The 14,380-nt window shown below is 43.7% G+C and overlaps 1 protein-coding gene across 2 annotated transcripts in view; it reads right to left on the bottom strand.

Annotated features, from left to right (window-relative positions):
- The window catches only part of Ddr (discoidin domain-containing receptor 2), a 2,443,951-nt gene that overhangs the window by 2,102,458 nt on the left and 327,113 nt on the right, over positions 1-14,380 (bottom strand). Inside the window, exon 2 of one of the 2 annotated variants that reach the window (XM_067140519.2) lies at positions 3,569-3,867. In XM_067140519.2, the coding sequence (XP_066996620.1) occupies positions 3,569-3,665 (97 nt within the window). In that variant the 5' untranslated portion in view covers positions 3,666-3,867. Of the gene's footprint in view, positions 1-3,568; positions 3,881-14,380 lie in introns of those variants that run through there. The other variant, XM_067140518.2, reaches the window with a different exon arrangement.

Raw genomic sequence — 14,380 nt, 5'->3', positions numbered from 1 at the left:
TGTAAATTGTTCTTCTTCGGAATTGTGGATCTGAAATGAAGATAGCCATGATCATCGACATTCAAGTCATACCTTAAGAAAGAAAGCAGGTCACACCTCAATGCCAAGGTTTCAGATAAATACTAACGTCATTAACACCCAGGTGACAACCGTGTCTTGCGTTACTTATTCCCCTGTCGCGTTTCATTCTATGAACGTAACACATGCAAGCTCTATAGCTGCAAGCAGACAACATAGACCAAATCCAGCCTTCCGCAAATACAGCAACAAGACTCAATCTTCACTTCTTTATCCCGTCCCGAGGATTAATGGCGTGAGCGAGATTGCGTGAATGGGACTGGCTTCTAAGAGCGTACGCATTATTAGAAACGATTACTAACAGCAACCAACTACTTTACCCGCAATCACGGACGAAGTCTGCTCAACGATAGGGCCAGGAATCGGCACTGTTTAGAGACCCAAAACTAGAATCTCCGACATCAGAAGTTTGCAATATTTCATCATGAAGTGGCAACCCCAGAAATCAAGCGGAATCTAGTATTGTTTACACTTACCTTTGCTTGGCTACACTCTATCATCCTTCGTGTCCGACCTTCCGTGGTCAACCCTTGTTCTTTACCAACGTTCGTGAAGCAAGCTTGTATTTCTACACGACTGTCGATATTGTGATAGCAGCCACAGGAACTTCAGTTTTACGCAGAATATGAGCCACAGAGACGTGATTTTGAATTTCGAAAATAGGATTCTCACTGACCGTGAATCGAACCGCGGGCGCCTTACTGAGAAGCAAGCGATCACTCTGTTATCATGCCCCGTTTAGGTTTGTGAGGTCATTTTTACATCAATTTCGACCCTTTCCTTTCTTTAGCCAACACCTTCATTCTTCGTAGTGCCAAATCATCACCTTTTTCCTACGATCAGTGTTAAAAAGCCCTGATAAGCCTGCAAAATTCAGTTTGAAAGACCACCATCGAAACTAGATTCCGCTGTTGGATATCCTGCGGGTGGTTTCCGCCAATATTTTTCACAGTAATTCCAGAAAAGTTCCAAGATAATACATTTTAAATCTCGAGGCAAATATGCAAATCATAGAGACTAGATAGCCTACATTAGAATGGAGCGACGAACAGAACGCAGGACTTTTGACCAACGATGTATCAATTAGGCCTATAGGAAGCTTACAATATATAGGCCTATTTAAGGGTTTAGTGATAATTCTTCTGAACTAACTCTCAAAACGGTAGATTTCGGTTCCAAATCGGTATTCAATACAACTGATGTGATTAATTATGTATGTTTTCACTTAGGCCTATACCTAACGAGTGCTCTTACATTCGAAGAAATAATAAATAGCCCTCTAATTAAACTCTCATTCCACTATGTGTTGACCGACTGAAAAGTTCAAGTTGTCATATGAACTTAAACTACGCAACACGGCACTTACGGCTTCTGATCGAACCATCTCTCCAAAACAGCAGTTTATAAATCTATAGTTTAATAAATCTCCTTCCATAAAGATAATTATGGTCCTCGTTAATAACGTATCAACGAGAGCTACGATGATTCATTTCTACCCTTGAAGTAAAACAGCAATAATCGTAAACAACAAGCGCTATATAAATAGCATCACTGTTGTGGATCATTAAACCCGCCTGCCAAATGAACGAAGCTTCGCAATTGAAGGCTATTTGAAAATTACCCGTACAATCTACCTAAACATGAATGATTAAATTTCTCAGTAGCCTAACAGACATTTTAGTGTTCTACAATTCTCCCAGTGTTGATTTATTAAGATGGCTATCTTGGGAATCGGCGCTTCCTGCAATGCGAACTGCACAATACTGTGATTAATAATAATAATAATAATAATAATAATAATAATAATAATAATAATAATAATAATAATAATAATGCAGATCAGACAGTGGAGCGTTGGCTTTCTGAACCCAAGTTGGCGGGTTCGATACAGAGAACTGAGGCCAAACCACTGTTGGAACCATTCGTGAATTGCTAACTGCACTGGATAATAATAATAGCCTATAGGGATTGGCCGTACAACGGCGGAAGTTACAGAGAAACTGTACATCATTCTGCAATAGGCCGATAAGGAATACGTGTGCTGTAGTAGGTAACTTTAATTCATCCATAATATACAGGTTAAATTCACAGTTTTATAGCGTAACAAACTAACTGCTCGTTGACGTATTAAAGAAGTCATTAGGGACGTCACCAGAAACGTTATTCATTTTTTTCCAAATTTGTGAAACTGGTGGCAACTTAAATAGTAGGGTGTCAGTCTGGAGTACACGCATAAAAGATTTCTGGCACTGTTCCATCATTTTTCTCCTCCATAGAGCATATATTTTAGTTGTAACCAGCACTAAATTTAACACAACCACGCGTTATTTGACAAGCCTCCAATCTATGCAACCAATAAAAACTATACTTTCGATAACAGTAGCAGTCATGCCGCTACGTAGCTCGTACTTTGCCACAGTATTAGTTCTCATGAGTGCAAAATGAGATGAGAAAATGCGAACGTTGTGAAAGATACCTACTGTGGAAACGGTGTCCTCTTTTATGGGGTAAAAATATAAATAACTAGAACCAGTGCGAACATATAGGTGTTATTTCGTCAACATGGTTCTGTATTAGGATGATTACACAATTACGCTTGTATCAGAAATGTCTATTAACGATTTTCAGTTAGAAACAAAATCATCCTTATAACAATGAACTTGAATGAAATGCATTACATACGCCGACAGCTCGATAAATATCAGAGATACCTTTAAAATTATAATGTTATTGGCTTTACGTCCCAATAACTACTCTTATGGTTTTCGGAGACGCCGAGGTACCGGAATGTAGTCCCGCAGGAGTTCTTGTACGTGCCAGTAAATCTACAGACACGAGGCTGACGTATTTGAGCACCTTCTAATACCACCGGACTTAGCCAGGATCGAACCTGCCAAGTTGGGGTCAGAAGGCCAGAAAGCGAGAACGCCTCAACCGGCTGAGCCACTCAGCCCGACGAAATATCTTTACTCTTTATAACTGCAATCTTCTAAACTGATTTTTATTTGCAAGAATTAACACGTCAAGAAATGAATTCCATTCAAAATAATTGAAGAACTAATTTCAAGCATCTTACTGTGTTTGGCTTCGAATACGCACTGGTGCATATAGGTTGGAGTATTTAACACAAACTACTATCAGTTCTACACTTTCCGGGCACGTTATCTGTCATTCAGTGGTCTCATAATTCCATCCACATCATGACTTTCTTCGAAATCTGAATTGAATATCAGTTTCCTACCACTCTTATATTCATTCTGAATAAACATACAATGAAAGAACATTTCAAGTGCCAATAAACCTAGGTAAGAGACCATTTTCGTGCAAGCAAAGAGTTCCAATGAATGACACATCATATGTATAGTGTGAGAGGCTGCGGCCGGCTTAGTGCACGTGACCGCACTTCCCAAGTGAAGAAGCCGGCTGGCACTCACACACACACACACACATCTTGGCACAGCTAGCATACATAAGTGAATATTCTACTCACCCAGTTCAAGAGCATCCGTCTGGCATTTTGGAGGCGTCGGCGATAGGATCAGCAGCGTCGCGGCGAGAGTGAACACATGGAAAACTAAAGTTTTCATTGTTTAACACGCACTAAGCTTCAAGCCATTCACACAATTTAGTAAACCTACCACTGGCTGTACACGCGCACTAAGAAGAGGCTACTGGGATTTTTTCCACCAGTAGAACACTTCCTGTCTATTGGTATGTCACATCCCTCGCTCTTGCCATCCACGACATGAACACGTCCGTCAAGCGAGAGCAGCCAAGACTTCCAGCGACCTGCAACACAGACGACGACCAGTCACTGACTGCTAGTCACAAGAGCGCGCTAGCAGAAGTGCGCTCTCCGCCCACCACACCCCCTGGCCGTTGCCACAGCCAATGGGGCTGCGCAGCAACAGGTACGGCGGCGTGCCGACACAGTTCACAACAAAATCAAATTGGCTCTCTGGAAAAGCTATCATTTATTTCAATATTTATAATATGATTAGGGAGAAAAGTTCAAAATGAAGTAAGTCAGTCATCTTGTCAGCTGTGGTGGTGGTGGCATCAGTTTTGATGCGCAGAGTCTTTTCATAAATACATCACAGGACGCATTCATAAAAGCACAGGGGTAGTCCAGTGTTCAGTTAATTCGTGAATATCGTTACTATAACTGGTCATATTGTCAATTTCTTACCTGTACAACTCTACAGGATAGTGCTTGTAGAAAGACCAAGTCATCTCTCGGTCAGGTATCTGTTGTCTCTCCGGCTCCACGGCTAATTGGTTAGCGAGGAGGGATGGAGGGCGTCCCGGTTTCGGTTCCTGGCCGGTCAGGGATTTTAACATTCATTGGTTAATTCAAATGGCTCGGGAGCTGCGTTTGTACGCAGTCTTCATCACTAGAATTTACCATATGTAGGGCCCCATCTTCATAGACGCGCAGGTCGCCTGCACCAGGCTTCTTCGGAGGCCACGCGCCATTATTATTATTATATATAGCCTAGTCGTGTAATAATAATAATAATGTCCGCCTATGTGATTTAGTAAAAAAATGAAATTGCGTATGGCTTTTAGTGCCGGGAGTGTCCGAGGACAAGTTCGGCTCGCCAGATGTAGGTCTTTCGATTTGACACCCGTAGGCGACCTGCGCGTTGAAATGAGGATGAAATGATGATGAAGACGACACATACACCCAGCCCTCGTGCCAGCGGAATTAACCAATTAATAGTGTGATTAGCTGCCACCCCTGGAGGCACGGATTCGATACTCGGCTCTGCCACAAAATTTGAAAAGTGGTACGAGGGCTGGAACCGGGTCCACTCAGCCACGGGAGGTCAACTGAGTAGATGGGGGTTCAATTCCCACCTCAACCATCTGCATAGTTGTTTTCCATGGTTTCCCACTTCTCCTACAGGCAAATGCCGGGATGGTACCTAACTTAAGGCCACGGCCGCTTCCTTCCCTCTTCCTTGCCTATCCCTTCTAATCTTCCCATTCCTCCCCCCCCCCCCCCCAAAGAGGCCCATATTCAGCATAGCAGATGAGACCGCCTGGGCGAGGTATTTTTCCTCCTGCCCAGTTGTTTCCCCCCGACCCAATGTCTCACGTTCCAAGTCACTGCACTTGAGGCTGGCTCGATCTCGGCTGCGACCGGTGTTATTTGAAGGTGCTCAGATAGTTCCGCTTCGTGTCGTTCGATTTGCTGGCATGTAAGATAACTCATGCAGGACAAAATTCCGGCACCTCGGCGTCTCCAAAAACGGTAAAAGTAGTTAGCGTAATGTTAATACTAGTAACAACAGCAGAATAAATACCCATTCCCTGAGTCACAAGGATTATACATACACGGTGAATATGCCACGACTCGGTCAGGAAACGAACCCGGGTCACTGGGGTCGGGAGACCAGAACACTGATCATTCGGTCACATTCAGATGATTTGTGAAGTTAACTATCAGTCTGTATTTAAAAAGAGAAGTAGGCTAGTAATCTAATTAAACATACACATCAAAACATGTTTTGCGTAATGGTTATTCGCTATGATGCAGAGCTTATTAGGGATTTTGGGCTGGGGTATCACAGAATGGACTGCATTCTCATGAATAATTTATTCATGTCTGAAAAGAAAATTACAAAAGACTTACAGAAAGAAACTTCGCCTGTTACATAAGGACGGGTGATGTATGTATTTTGCAATACTGACATTTCATTCAGAAACGCGGGCACAGTGGACGTTCAGCAGGGTTCGTACTCACCGTGGCATGCCACAGATCAAGTTATCCAGGTCATCTTGAGGGAGGCGGTCCCACTTACGAATGTAACGCTCGCCGGTCATGGTGCCGTCAAAAGGCGCTGATAACAAAGCGGCCTTGAGCTCCTGTTGTGGAGTGAGGGCGATCTGTCCTCCGACAATCCGACACTGAATGTGTCTGCTGATACCTCCTTTATACTCAGGACCAGTCCGAGTGTGGCCTGCTCTTCCTCTGTAGAAAGCTGAAAATGGGCAAAACCATTGGTCGCTGGAAAATGCTGGAAAATGAGTGAGCACGCGGATCTTTCAAAACGACACACTGTGCAAGATCACGAATGGCAGTATAGGAAGCTCAAAACAAGGCTATATGTTTATTGTCCATACTATTAACCGCTTCCTTCCTATTCCGAGCCCTTTCCTATTCCTTCGTCGCCATTATACCTATCTGCGTCGATGTGACGTAAAGCAACTTGTACAAAAAGTTAGTTATGCAAAACATTTTTTCATGTGTATAGTATATTTTCAGGAACAAAACTGTGTCCTATAGGATAAAAGGAAAATGCTAGGCCTATTATTAAGTAAGGTGTTTTGGAACGCTGTCATCTCTCTTATTAATAAGATAACTGGGTAGAACAGTTGATTCGAATAGAACTGAATTCTACTGCAGATGATTACAATTTTGTTGTAGTTGGTTTTATGTAGAACTACATGTTTTTACGGTTTTTACAGATAACGAAGTGCCGGAATTTTGTCCTGCTGGAGTTCTTTTACGCGCAGGTAAGTATACCGAAATGACGTTGCCGTATTTTCGATTTTAAAATGCCATCGGACTGAGCCAGTTTGGGGCGTGCTATCGTCTGAGTATGTGTCGAGTGTTACATACTATCCACTTCATTCCGTATCGATATTGCAATCAAGATAAGGGTTAAGTAAAAAAAATTCCACCTGATCGATACTTTTATTATTTAACCTTAGGTTAAATTTTATGTCATTAAAAATTGCAGTACATGTTTCAATTGCTTGCCAATCATCATCAGCTGCTTATCTTAAAGCGAAAAAGCATAAAACATTTCATAATTAAAATTTGTTGGTAAAGGACACTTGATGGTGAGGGAGGGTGGGGGAGGGGGGTGTTAAAATTAGATATACAAATTAAAAAGCTATTTCTAAACTAAAACTTCCTAAAATTCCTTCTATGGCACTACACTAGTTCTTCATTAAGTTCAACTGTGTTTCACTCAATGCTCAGTTCACTTGTCTTGATTATATGTTGTCCTTCATTTTTCTAGGTCATTCTTATTGTCCGCTAGAAGAATTTATGCTGACTATGGTCGAATTTGTTCAGTTTTCATTTAGATGGATAGTTTGAAGTACGACCTGTAACCGGCAGGAAAGATATAATTATTAATTAAAAAGATTTTTGTTTGAGATTCTGTTATCCAAAGAAATTGTGCGTATTTGAAAAGAATTGTAAAGGCCGAAACTTACCCCTATTCAATTGTTCGTTGTGTAAATTTATTCTAAATCTTTAAATGATTGGCACATTTGGTGTGACCTGAAACCGGCAGAAGAACCATCAAGTGTCCTTTACCAACAAATTTTAATTATGAAATGTTTTATGCTTTTTCGCCTAAGCTTTAAGATAAGCAGCTGATGATGATTGCCAAGCAATTGAAACATGTACTGCAATTTTCAATGACATAAAATTTAACCTAAGGTTAAATAATAAAAGTATCGATCATGTGGATTTTTTTTTGTGTGTGTGTCGAGTATCAATAGATTTTCTGGCACCCTAGAGAATTTCTTTTGAACGCGAAGTTCCAGCACTTCGGTGTCTCCTTAATGCAATTATACTTCCAAGTGACGTTAAAGCCGTAATATTACACAATACAAATTTGTTGTGTCACCTCTGTGGTGTAGTGCCTAGTGTGATTAGCTAATATCCGCGGAAGCCCCGGTTCGATTTCCGGCTCTGCCACAAAATTTGAAACGGGGTAGGAGGACTTGATCGTGGTCCCCTCAGGTTTGGAAGGCCAAGTGAGTGGAGGGAGTTCGATTCCCACCTCGATCATCCTCGAAGTTGTTTTGCGTGGATTCCTAATTCTCCACGCAAATCCCAGGATGGTACCCAACTTAAGGGCATATCCGCTTCCTTGCCTATTCCTTGCTTATCCCTTCTAACCTTCGCATCCTCCACAAGGTCCCTGCTCAGCATAGCAAGTGAGGCAGCGTGGGCGAGGTACTGGTCCTCCTCCGCATTTGTATCACCTACCAAATATCTCACGCTCCAGGACACTGCCCTCGTGGCGGTAAAGGTAGGATCCCTCGCCGAATCCGAGTGAGAAAGCAACCCTGGACCATAAATGGATTAAGAAGTAATAATAACAATAACAATAATGCAACTTTGTTATAGAGAGTGAGGTTTCAGCGATACCTCCTCAATTCTGTGGTCCTAATATACCCATCATTTTTTCATCCCTAATTAAAACGCAAAAAGTATGCGTCTACCTAAGACAACGTAATTTTAAACCACAGTTTGGGTTAGAATTTTCTACCAACCAAAGTACTTTGAGATCTTTCTTCTCATATGAACAATATGAAGCCTAAAATGATGTCGATGAGAGTGATAATGGTGGGCCGTTATATGAACTCTTCCAAAAAATAGAATGTGATATTCAGAATCAATATAACTATGAAACATAAAGACGATGGCCAGTAAGCAATAAAGGCACAAAGGGACGACGATGTTGTAAGCGACGTGATGAATGAGGGCCATAGTGATAGTGGAGCCAGGCTGAGTGGCTCAGATGGTTAAGGCGCTGGGTTTCTGAGTCCAAGTTGGCAGGTTCGACCCTGGCTCAGTTCGACGGTATTTGAAGGTGCTCAAATACGTCTGCCCCATGTAGGTAGATTTATTGGCATGTAAAAGAACTCCCGCGGCACAAAATTCCGGCACCATGGCGTCTCCGAAAACCGTAGAGTAGTTAGTGGGATGTAAAACCAATAACATTATTATTATTATCATTATTATTATTATTATTATTATTATTATTATAATGTCCGACTCGTTGGTTGAATGGTCAGCGTACCTGCCTTCTGTTCAGAGGGCCCCGGGTTCGATTCCCGGCCGGGTCGGGGATTTTAACCTTAATTGGTTAATTCCAGTGGCCCGGGGACTGGGTGTTTGTGTTGTCCCCAACATCCCTGCAAATCACACACCACACATAACACTATCCTCCACCACAATAACACGCATGGCAGATGCCGCCCACGCTCATCGGAGGGTCTGCCTTACGAAGGGCTGCACTCGACTAGAAATAGCCACACGAAAAATAAAAGTTATTATTATTATTATTATTATTATTATTATTATTATTATTATTATTATTATTATTATTATTATTATTACTGATGATGAAGAGGAAGAAGTGCCTATCTCAACACAGTGATGCTTTAGAGGCCATCAGAGTTGTGTGGATGTTCGACGAATGTGGGGAAGTGTGCAGTGAATTTGTGAAGCAAGTTATGAACTTAGAACGTAATACACTGACTGACAGAGCAAATGCAACACCAAGAAGGAGTGGTTCCAAAGGGATGAAAGTTGGGGAAAAAACAGAGACGGCACGGACGAATAATTGATGTTTATTTCAAACCGATATGCAGGTCTCTGCAAACGGCGTCCAATGAGATCCCACACGTGTTCGATTGGTGAGAGATCCGGAGAGTACGCTGGCCACGGAAGCATCTGTACACCTCGTAGAGCCTGTTGGGAGATGCGAGCAGTGTGTGGGCGGGCATTATCCTGCTGAAACAGAGCATTGGGCAGCCCCTGAAGGTACAGGAGTGCCACCGGCCGCAGCACATGCTGCACGTAGCGGTGGGCATTTAACGTGCCTTGAATACGCACTAGAGGTGACGTGGAATCATACGCAATAGCGCCCCAAACCATGATGCCGCGTTGTCTAGCGGTAGGGCGCTCCACAGTTACTGCCGGATTTGACCTTTCTCCACGCCGACGCCACACTCGTCTGCGGTGACTATCACTGACAGAACAGAAGCGTGACTCATCGGAGAACACGACGTTCCGCCATTCCCTCATCCAAGTCGCTCTAGCCCGGCACCATGCCAGGCGTGCACGTCTATGCTGTGGAGTCAATGGTAGTCTTCTGAGCGGACGCCAGGAGTGCAGGCCTCCTTCAACCAATCGACGGGAAATTGTTCTGGTCGATATTGGAACAGCCAGGGTGTCTTGCACATGCTGAAGAATGGCGGTTGACGTGGCGTGCGGAGCTGCCACCGCTTGGCGGCGGATGCGCCGATCCTCGCGTGCTGACGTCACTCGGGCTGCGCCTGGACCCCTCGCACGTGCCACATGTCCCTGCGCCAACCATCTTCGCCACAGGCGCTGCACCGTGGACACATCCCTATGGGTATCGGCTGCGATTTGACGAAGCGACCAACCTGCCCTTCTCAGCCCGATCACCATACCCCTCGTAAAGTCGTCTGTCTGCTGGAAATGCCTCCGTTGACGGCGGCCTGGCATTCTTAGCTATACACGTGTCCTGTGGCACACGACAACACGTTCTACAATGACTGTCGGCTGAGAAATCACGGTACGAAATGGGCCATTCGCCAACGCCGTGTCCCATTTATCGTTCGCTACGTGCGCAGCACAGCGGCGCATTTCACATCATGAGCATACCTCAGTGACGTCAGTCTACCCTGCAATTGGCATAAAGTTCTGACCACTCCTTCTTGGTGTTGCATTTGCTCTGTCAGTCAGTGTACATAAAGTGTATATAGAACAAACAGGGGAAGACAGGCAAAAATTACTCATTATTATTCCTAAATAATGGCCTATGTTGAGTAAACTTACTGTACGTATTGTACTGCAGTTGTAAGTTTACTGAACGAGCTAAAACTCTTCTATGAAATTGAATACGTTGTGCATATTTCAAATTTGCGCGTTAATAACAAGCTTCAAAGCAAACACGCATAGTCTAAAAATAAGTCTAATTTAGATTTTTCCTATATCATTTTCCATCTCACTCGACTGATGGTATAATTATCGCTTGCAAAGACACTCGTTTACAAAGACACTATTTATCAGGTGCCTTGGATGTCGTTATTACCAAGTTCTACTGTAACCACAGCAAGTTACAAATTTTCGGCTACCGGGCGAGGTGGCCGTGCGGCTAGGGTCGCGCAGCTGTGAGCTTGCATCCTGGAAATAGTGGGTTCGAGCCCCACTGTCGGCAGCCCTGAAGATGGTTTTCCGTGGTTTCTCATTTTCACACCAGGCTAGGGGTGTAAACTTACCTAAATTAAGGCCACGGCCGATTCCTTCCCACTCCTAGGCCTTTCCTATCCCATCGTCGCCACAAGACATATCTGTGTCGGTTCGACGAAAAGGAAGTTGTTAAATTATTCGGCTTGGCTGGACCGTAGCAGTATGGACTACTTGCTCACAGGCACAATTGGACAGCACTGAGGAGTATACAAAGCAGAACCAAACAAAGATCTTATTATACATATTAAATCCGATTTTTTAAATCTTTGTTTTACGTCGCACCCATACAGATAGGTTTTATGGCGACGATGGGATAGGAAAGGCCTAGGAATGGGAAGAAAGCGGCCGTGGTCTTGATTAGGGTACAGCCCCAGCATTTGCCTGGTGTGAAAATGGGAAACCACGGAAAACCATCTTCAGGGCTGCCGACATTGGGGTAAATTTATCTTATTAAGACTGATTAAGACTTTATAATAATTTGGGCTATATACGGTGTAATGTACGCAAGTGTATAGACCTATACGTACGAGGGTTGTAAATAAATTAGTGGCGACGTAGTCCAGACACTAGCAGGAGATCGGGCATGCGCATATAGGATAGGCCTATGGGAGCGGTCAGGTGCGTTGTTGTCGATGTGTGCATTTGACACGCATCCAGTTGGGAGTGTTGTTGCTGTGTGGCGTTGAAATGAAGAGTGTCGATTTCACCGCTCTAAAGCTAGTTTCCCAACGGTGGTCAGCGTTCGTGTAAAATAATGGAAGTTGCCCATGGAAAAAATGCATCAGAATATTACCGAGGATTACGTGAGATCTGTGGTGAGAAAGCATTACCGTGTAGGACGGTTGCACGGTGGGTTAAGGCGTTTCGTGCGGGTGGGAACGAGACTGTGGATAAGGACCGCACGGGTCGCCCGTCCATTCCTCATTCCTCAAGATCAAGTTGACATCGTTAGTGGTCTCGTTTCCGTAGACCATCGATGGACTGTCAGGGAATTATCCGTAGAGGTTGGTCTCAGTCATTTTTTTCGTACAAGTTGCTTTACGTAGCACCGACACAGGTAGATTCATGGCGACGATGGAACAGGAAAGGGCTAGGACTGGGAAGGAAGCGGCCGTGAGCTGAATTAAGTTACTGCCCCAGCATCTGCCTGGTGTGAATATGAGAAACCAAGGAAAACCATCTTCAGGGCTGCCGAGAGTGGGGTTTGAAGCCACAATTTCCCGAATACTGGATACTGGCCGCACTTTAGCAACTGCAGCTATAGAGTTCGATGGTCTCAGTCATGAAAGGATGTGACACATACTGACGAAATGTCTTAACATAGGGAAAATTGTGTCCTATTGGGTTCCACTTCAAGTCGCCCACGTAACAGAAATGGCACCGATATTCACTGGCTGGTACCCACCTCGACAGATACCGCAACGAAGAAGAAGCGTTTCTGCAGCGTGCTGTCGCCATTGATGAGGCGTAGGCACGAGCCTACGAACTTGAATTTAATAGTCATTTGAATGAATGGCGTCACCCAGGTTCATCACGTTTACAGAAATTTCGACAGCAACCCAGTCGGGTGAAGCTTATGCTGATTGTGTGATACGACTAAGAGGGCTTATTCTTACGCATGCTGTGTTTGAGGTACAAACAGTCAACAGTGACTGCTATTGCCAATTCCTGGAGCGACATCTACGTCCAGCTGTGCAGATCAAACGCCCACGTTTATTGCGAGACGATCGCCCTATCGTGTTGCATACAACGCACGTTATCATGTCACAAACAATGCATAAATCTTATTGTAACGGTGGCATTGGTTGGTCTTAGTACACCCTCCATACTCACCGGACATGAGTCCGACTCGTTGGCTGAATGGTCAGCGTACTGACCTTCGGTTCAGAGGGTCCCGGGTTCGATTCCCGGCCGGGTCGGGGATTTTAACCTTCATTGGTTAATTCCAATGGCTCGGGGGCTGGGTGTTTGTGCTGTCCCCAACATCCCTGCAACTCACACACCACACATAACACTATCCTCCACCACAATAACACGCAGTCACCTACGCATGGCAGATGCCGCCCACCCTCATCGGAGGGTCTGCCTTACAAGGGCTGCACTCGGCTAGAAATAGCCACACGAAATTAAATTAAAACCGGACATGAGTCCTTGTGACTTCGACCTTTTTCCGAAGTTGAAGGAACCCTTCAGAGGCGGCCGATTTTCTTTTACGGTTATTGAATGCTTTTTGAAAGCCATTTTGAACGCCTTTTGAACTTTTATTGAACAATTTTGAACGCTTATTGAACGGTTTTGAACAACCCTTGAACGCTTCTGAATGCTTATTGAAAGCCCGTTGGACACTCTTGAATGTCCGTTCGACGCTTTTGAACGCTTTTGTATAGTTGGTGGAGTCGAGTTTAACGCCCTCTAACGCGTCAATCTTGATAGCTAAAGTGATGTCCAGGATGAGGGATCTCTCTGTCTGCTTTGAAGTGCCATTAATGAATTTAATAGGGCTTTAGTCCACGAACGATGGTCATTTAATGATATTAATAAGCAGTCCATGGAATGTACTCACCACCCTGCAATAGTCGGTCGCCCTGACGCGTTGGCGCCTAGTATTGCGTGACTATTCCAAAAAGAAACTGAGTTGCAACTATATATACAATGGAACATGTGTTTGTACTATTGATTGGTTCCATCGGTGAATCTTACAAACGTGGTCGATTTCGCAGAACAAATGAGTCACCCATTTGCAAACCCTGCTAAACGGATACCAAACGTAATGGATGGAATTGGCTAAAACGTCTTACGGCTAATTCCCAAGAACAAAATGATTTTATTTTCCTTACACCAGAAAAAAATCGCCGATTTAAATATTAGAGTCTGTATAGTTTTACGTAAAAGATTTTCGAATTATAATAATTTCAATTTGATGGACAGCAGGTTTTTGCAATTGGAGGTTAAATTTGGCAGATTTTGCATCTGCATCGACGGCCATCTTGTTCACATTGTGGTAGGTAATCCCTTTAGGCGTGATTGGTAACACACCTTTTACTACGATTAAAAAGTTATTTTCTGCAGCTATCTCCTTGCACAATCAGGCTATTATAGCCCTATTAACGGATTAAACAATGGACCTATGGAGTCTGTAATTTCAAGTTCATACCGGGATGAGAATGTTGCTATCTGCGCCCTGGTAAATAGTACAGCGTTATGGGAAATAAAGCTTATTCAACACTACGATACTGCGGAAACCGGAGTTTCACTCCCGAACTTCAT

This window comes from Anabrus simplex, chromosome 2 (assembly GCF_040414725.1).
Source record: "Anabrus simplex isolate iqAnaSimp1 chromosome 2, ASM4041472v1, whole genome shotgun sequence".
Taxonomy (NCBI): domain Eukaryota; kingdom Metazoa; phylum Arthropoda; class Insecta; order Orthoptera; family Tettigoniidae; genus Anabrus; species Anabrus simplex.
This window is presented reverse-complemented; position numbering and strand designations above follow the sequence as displayed.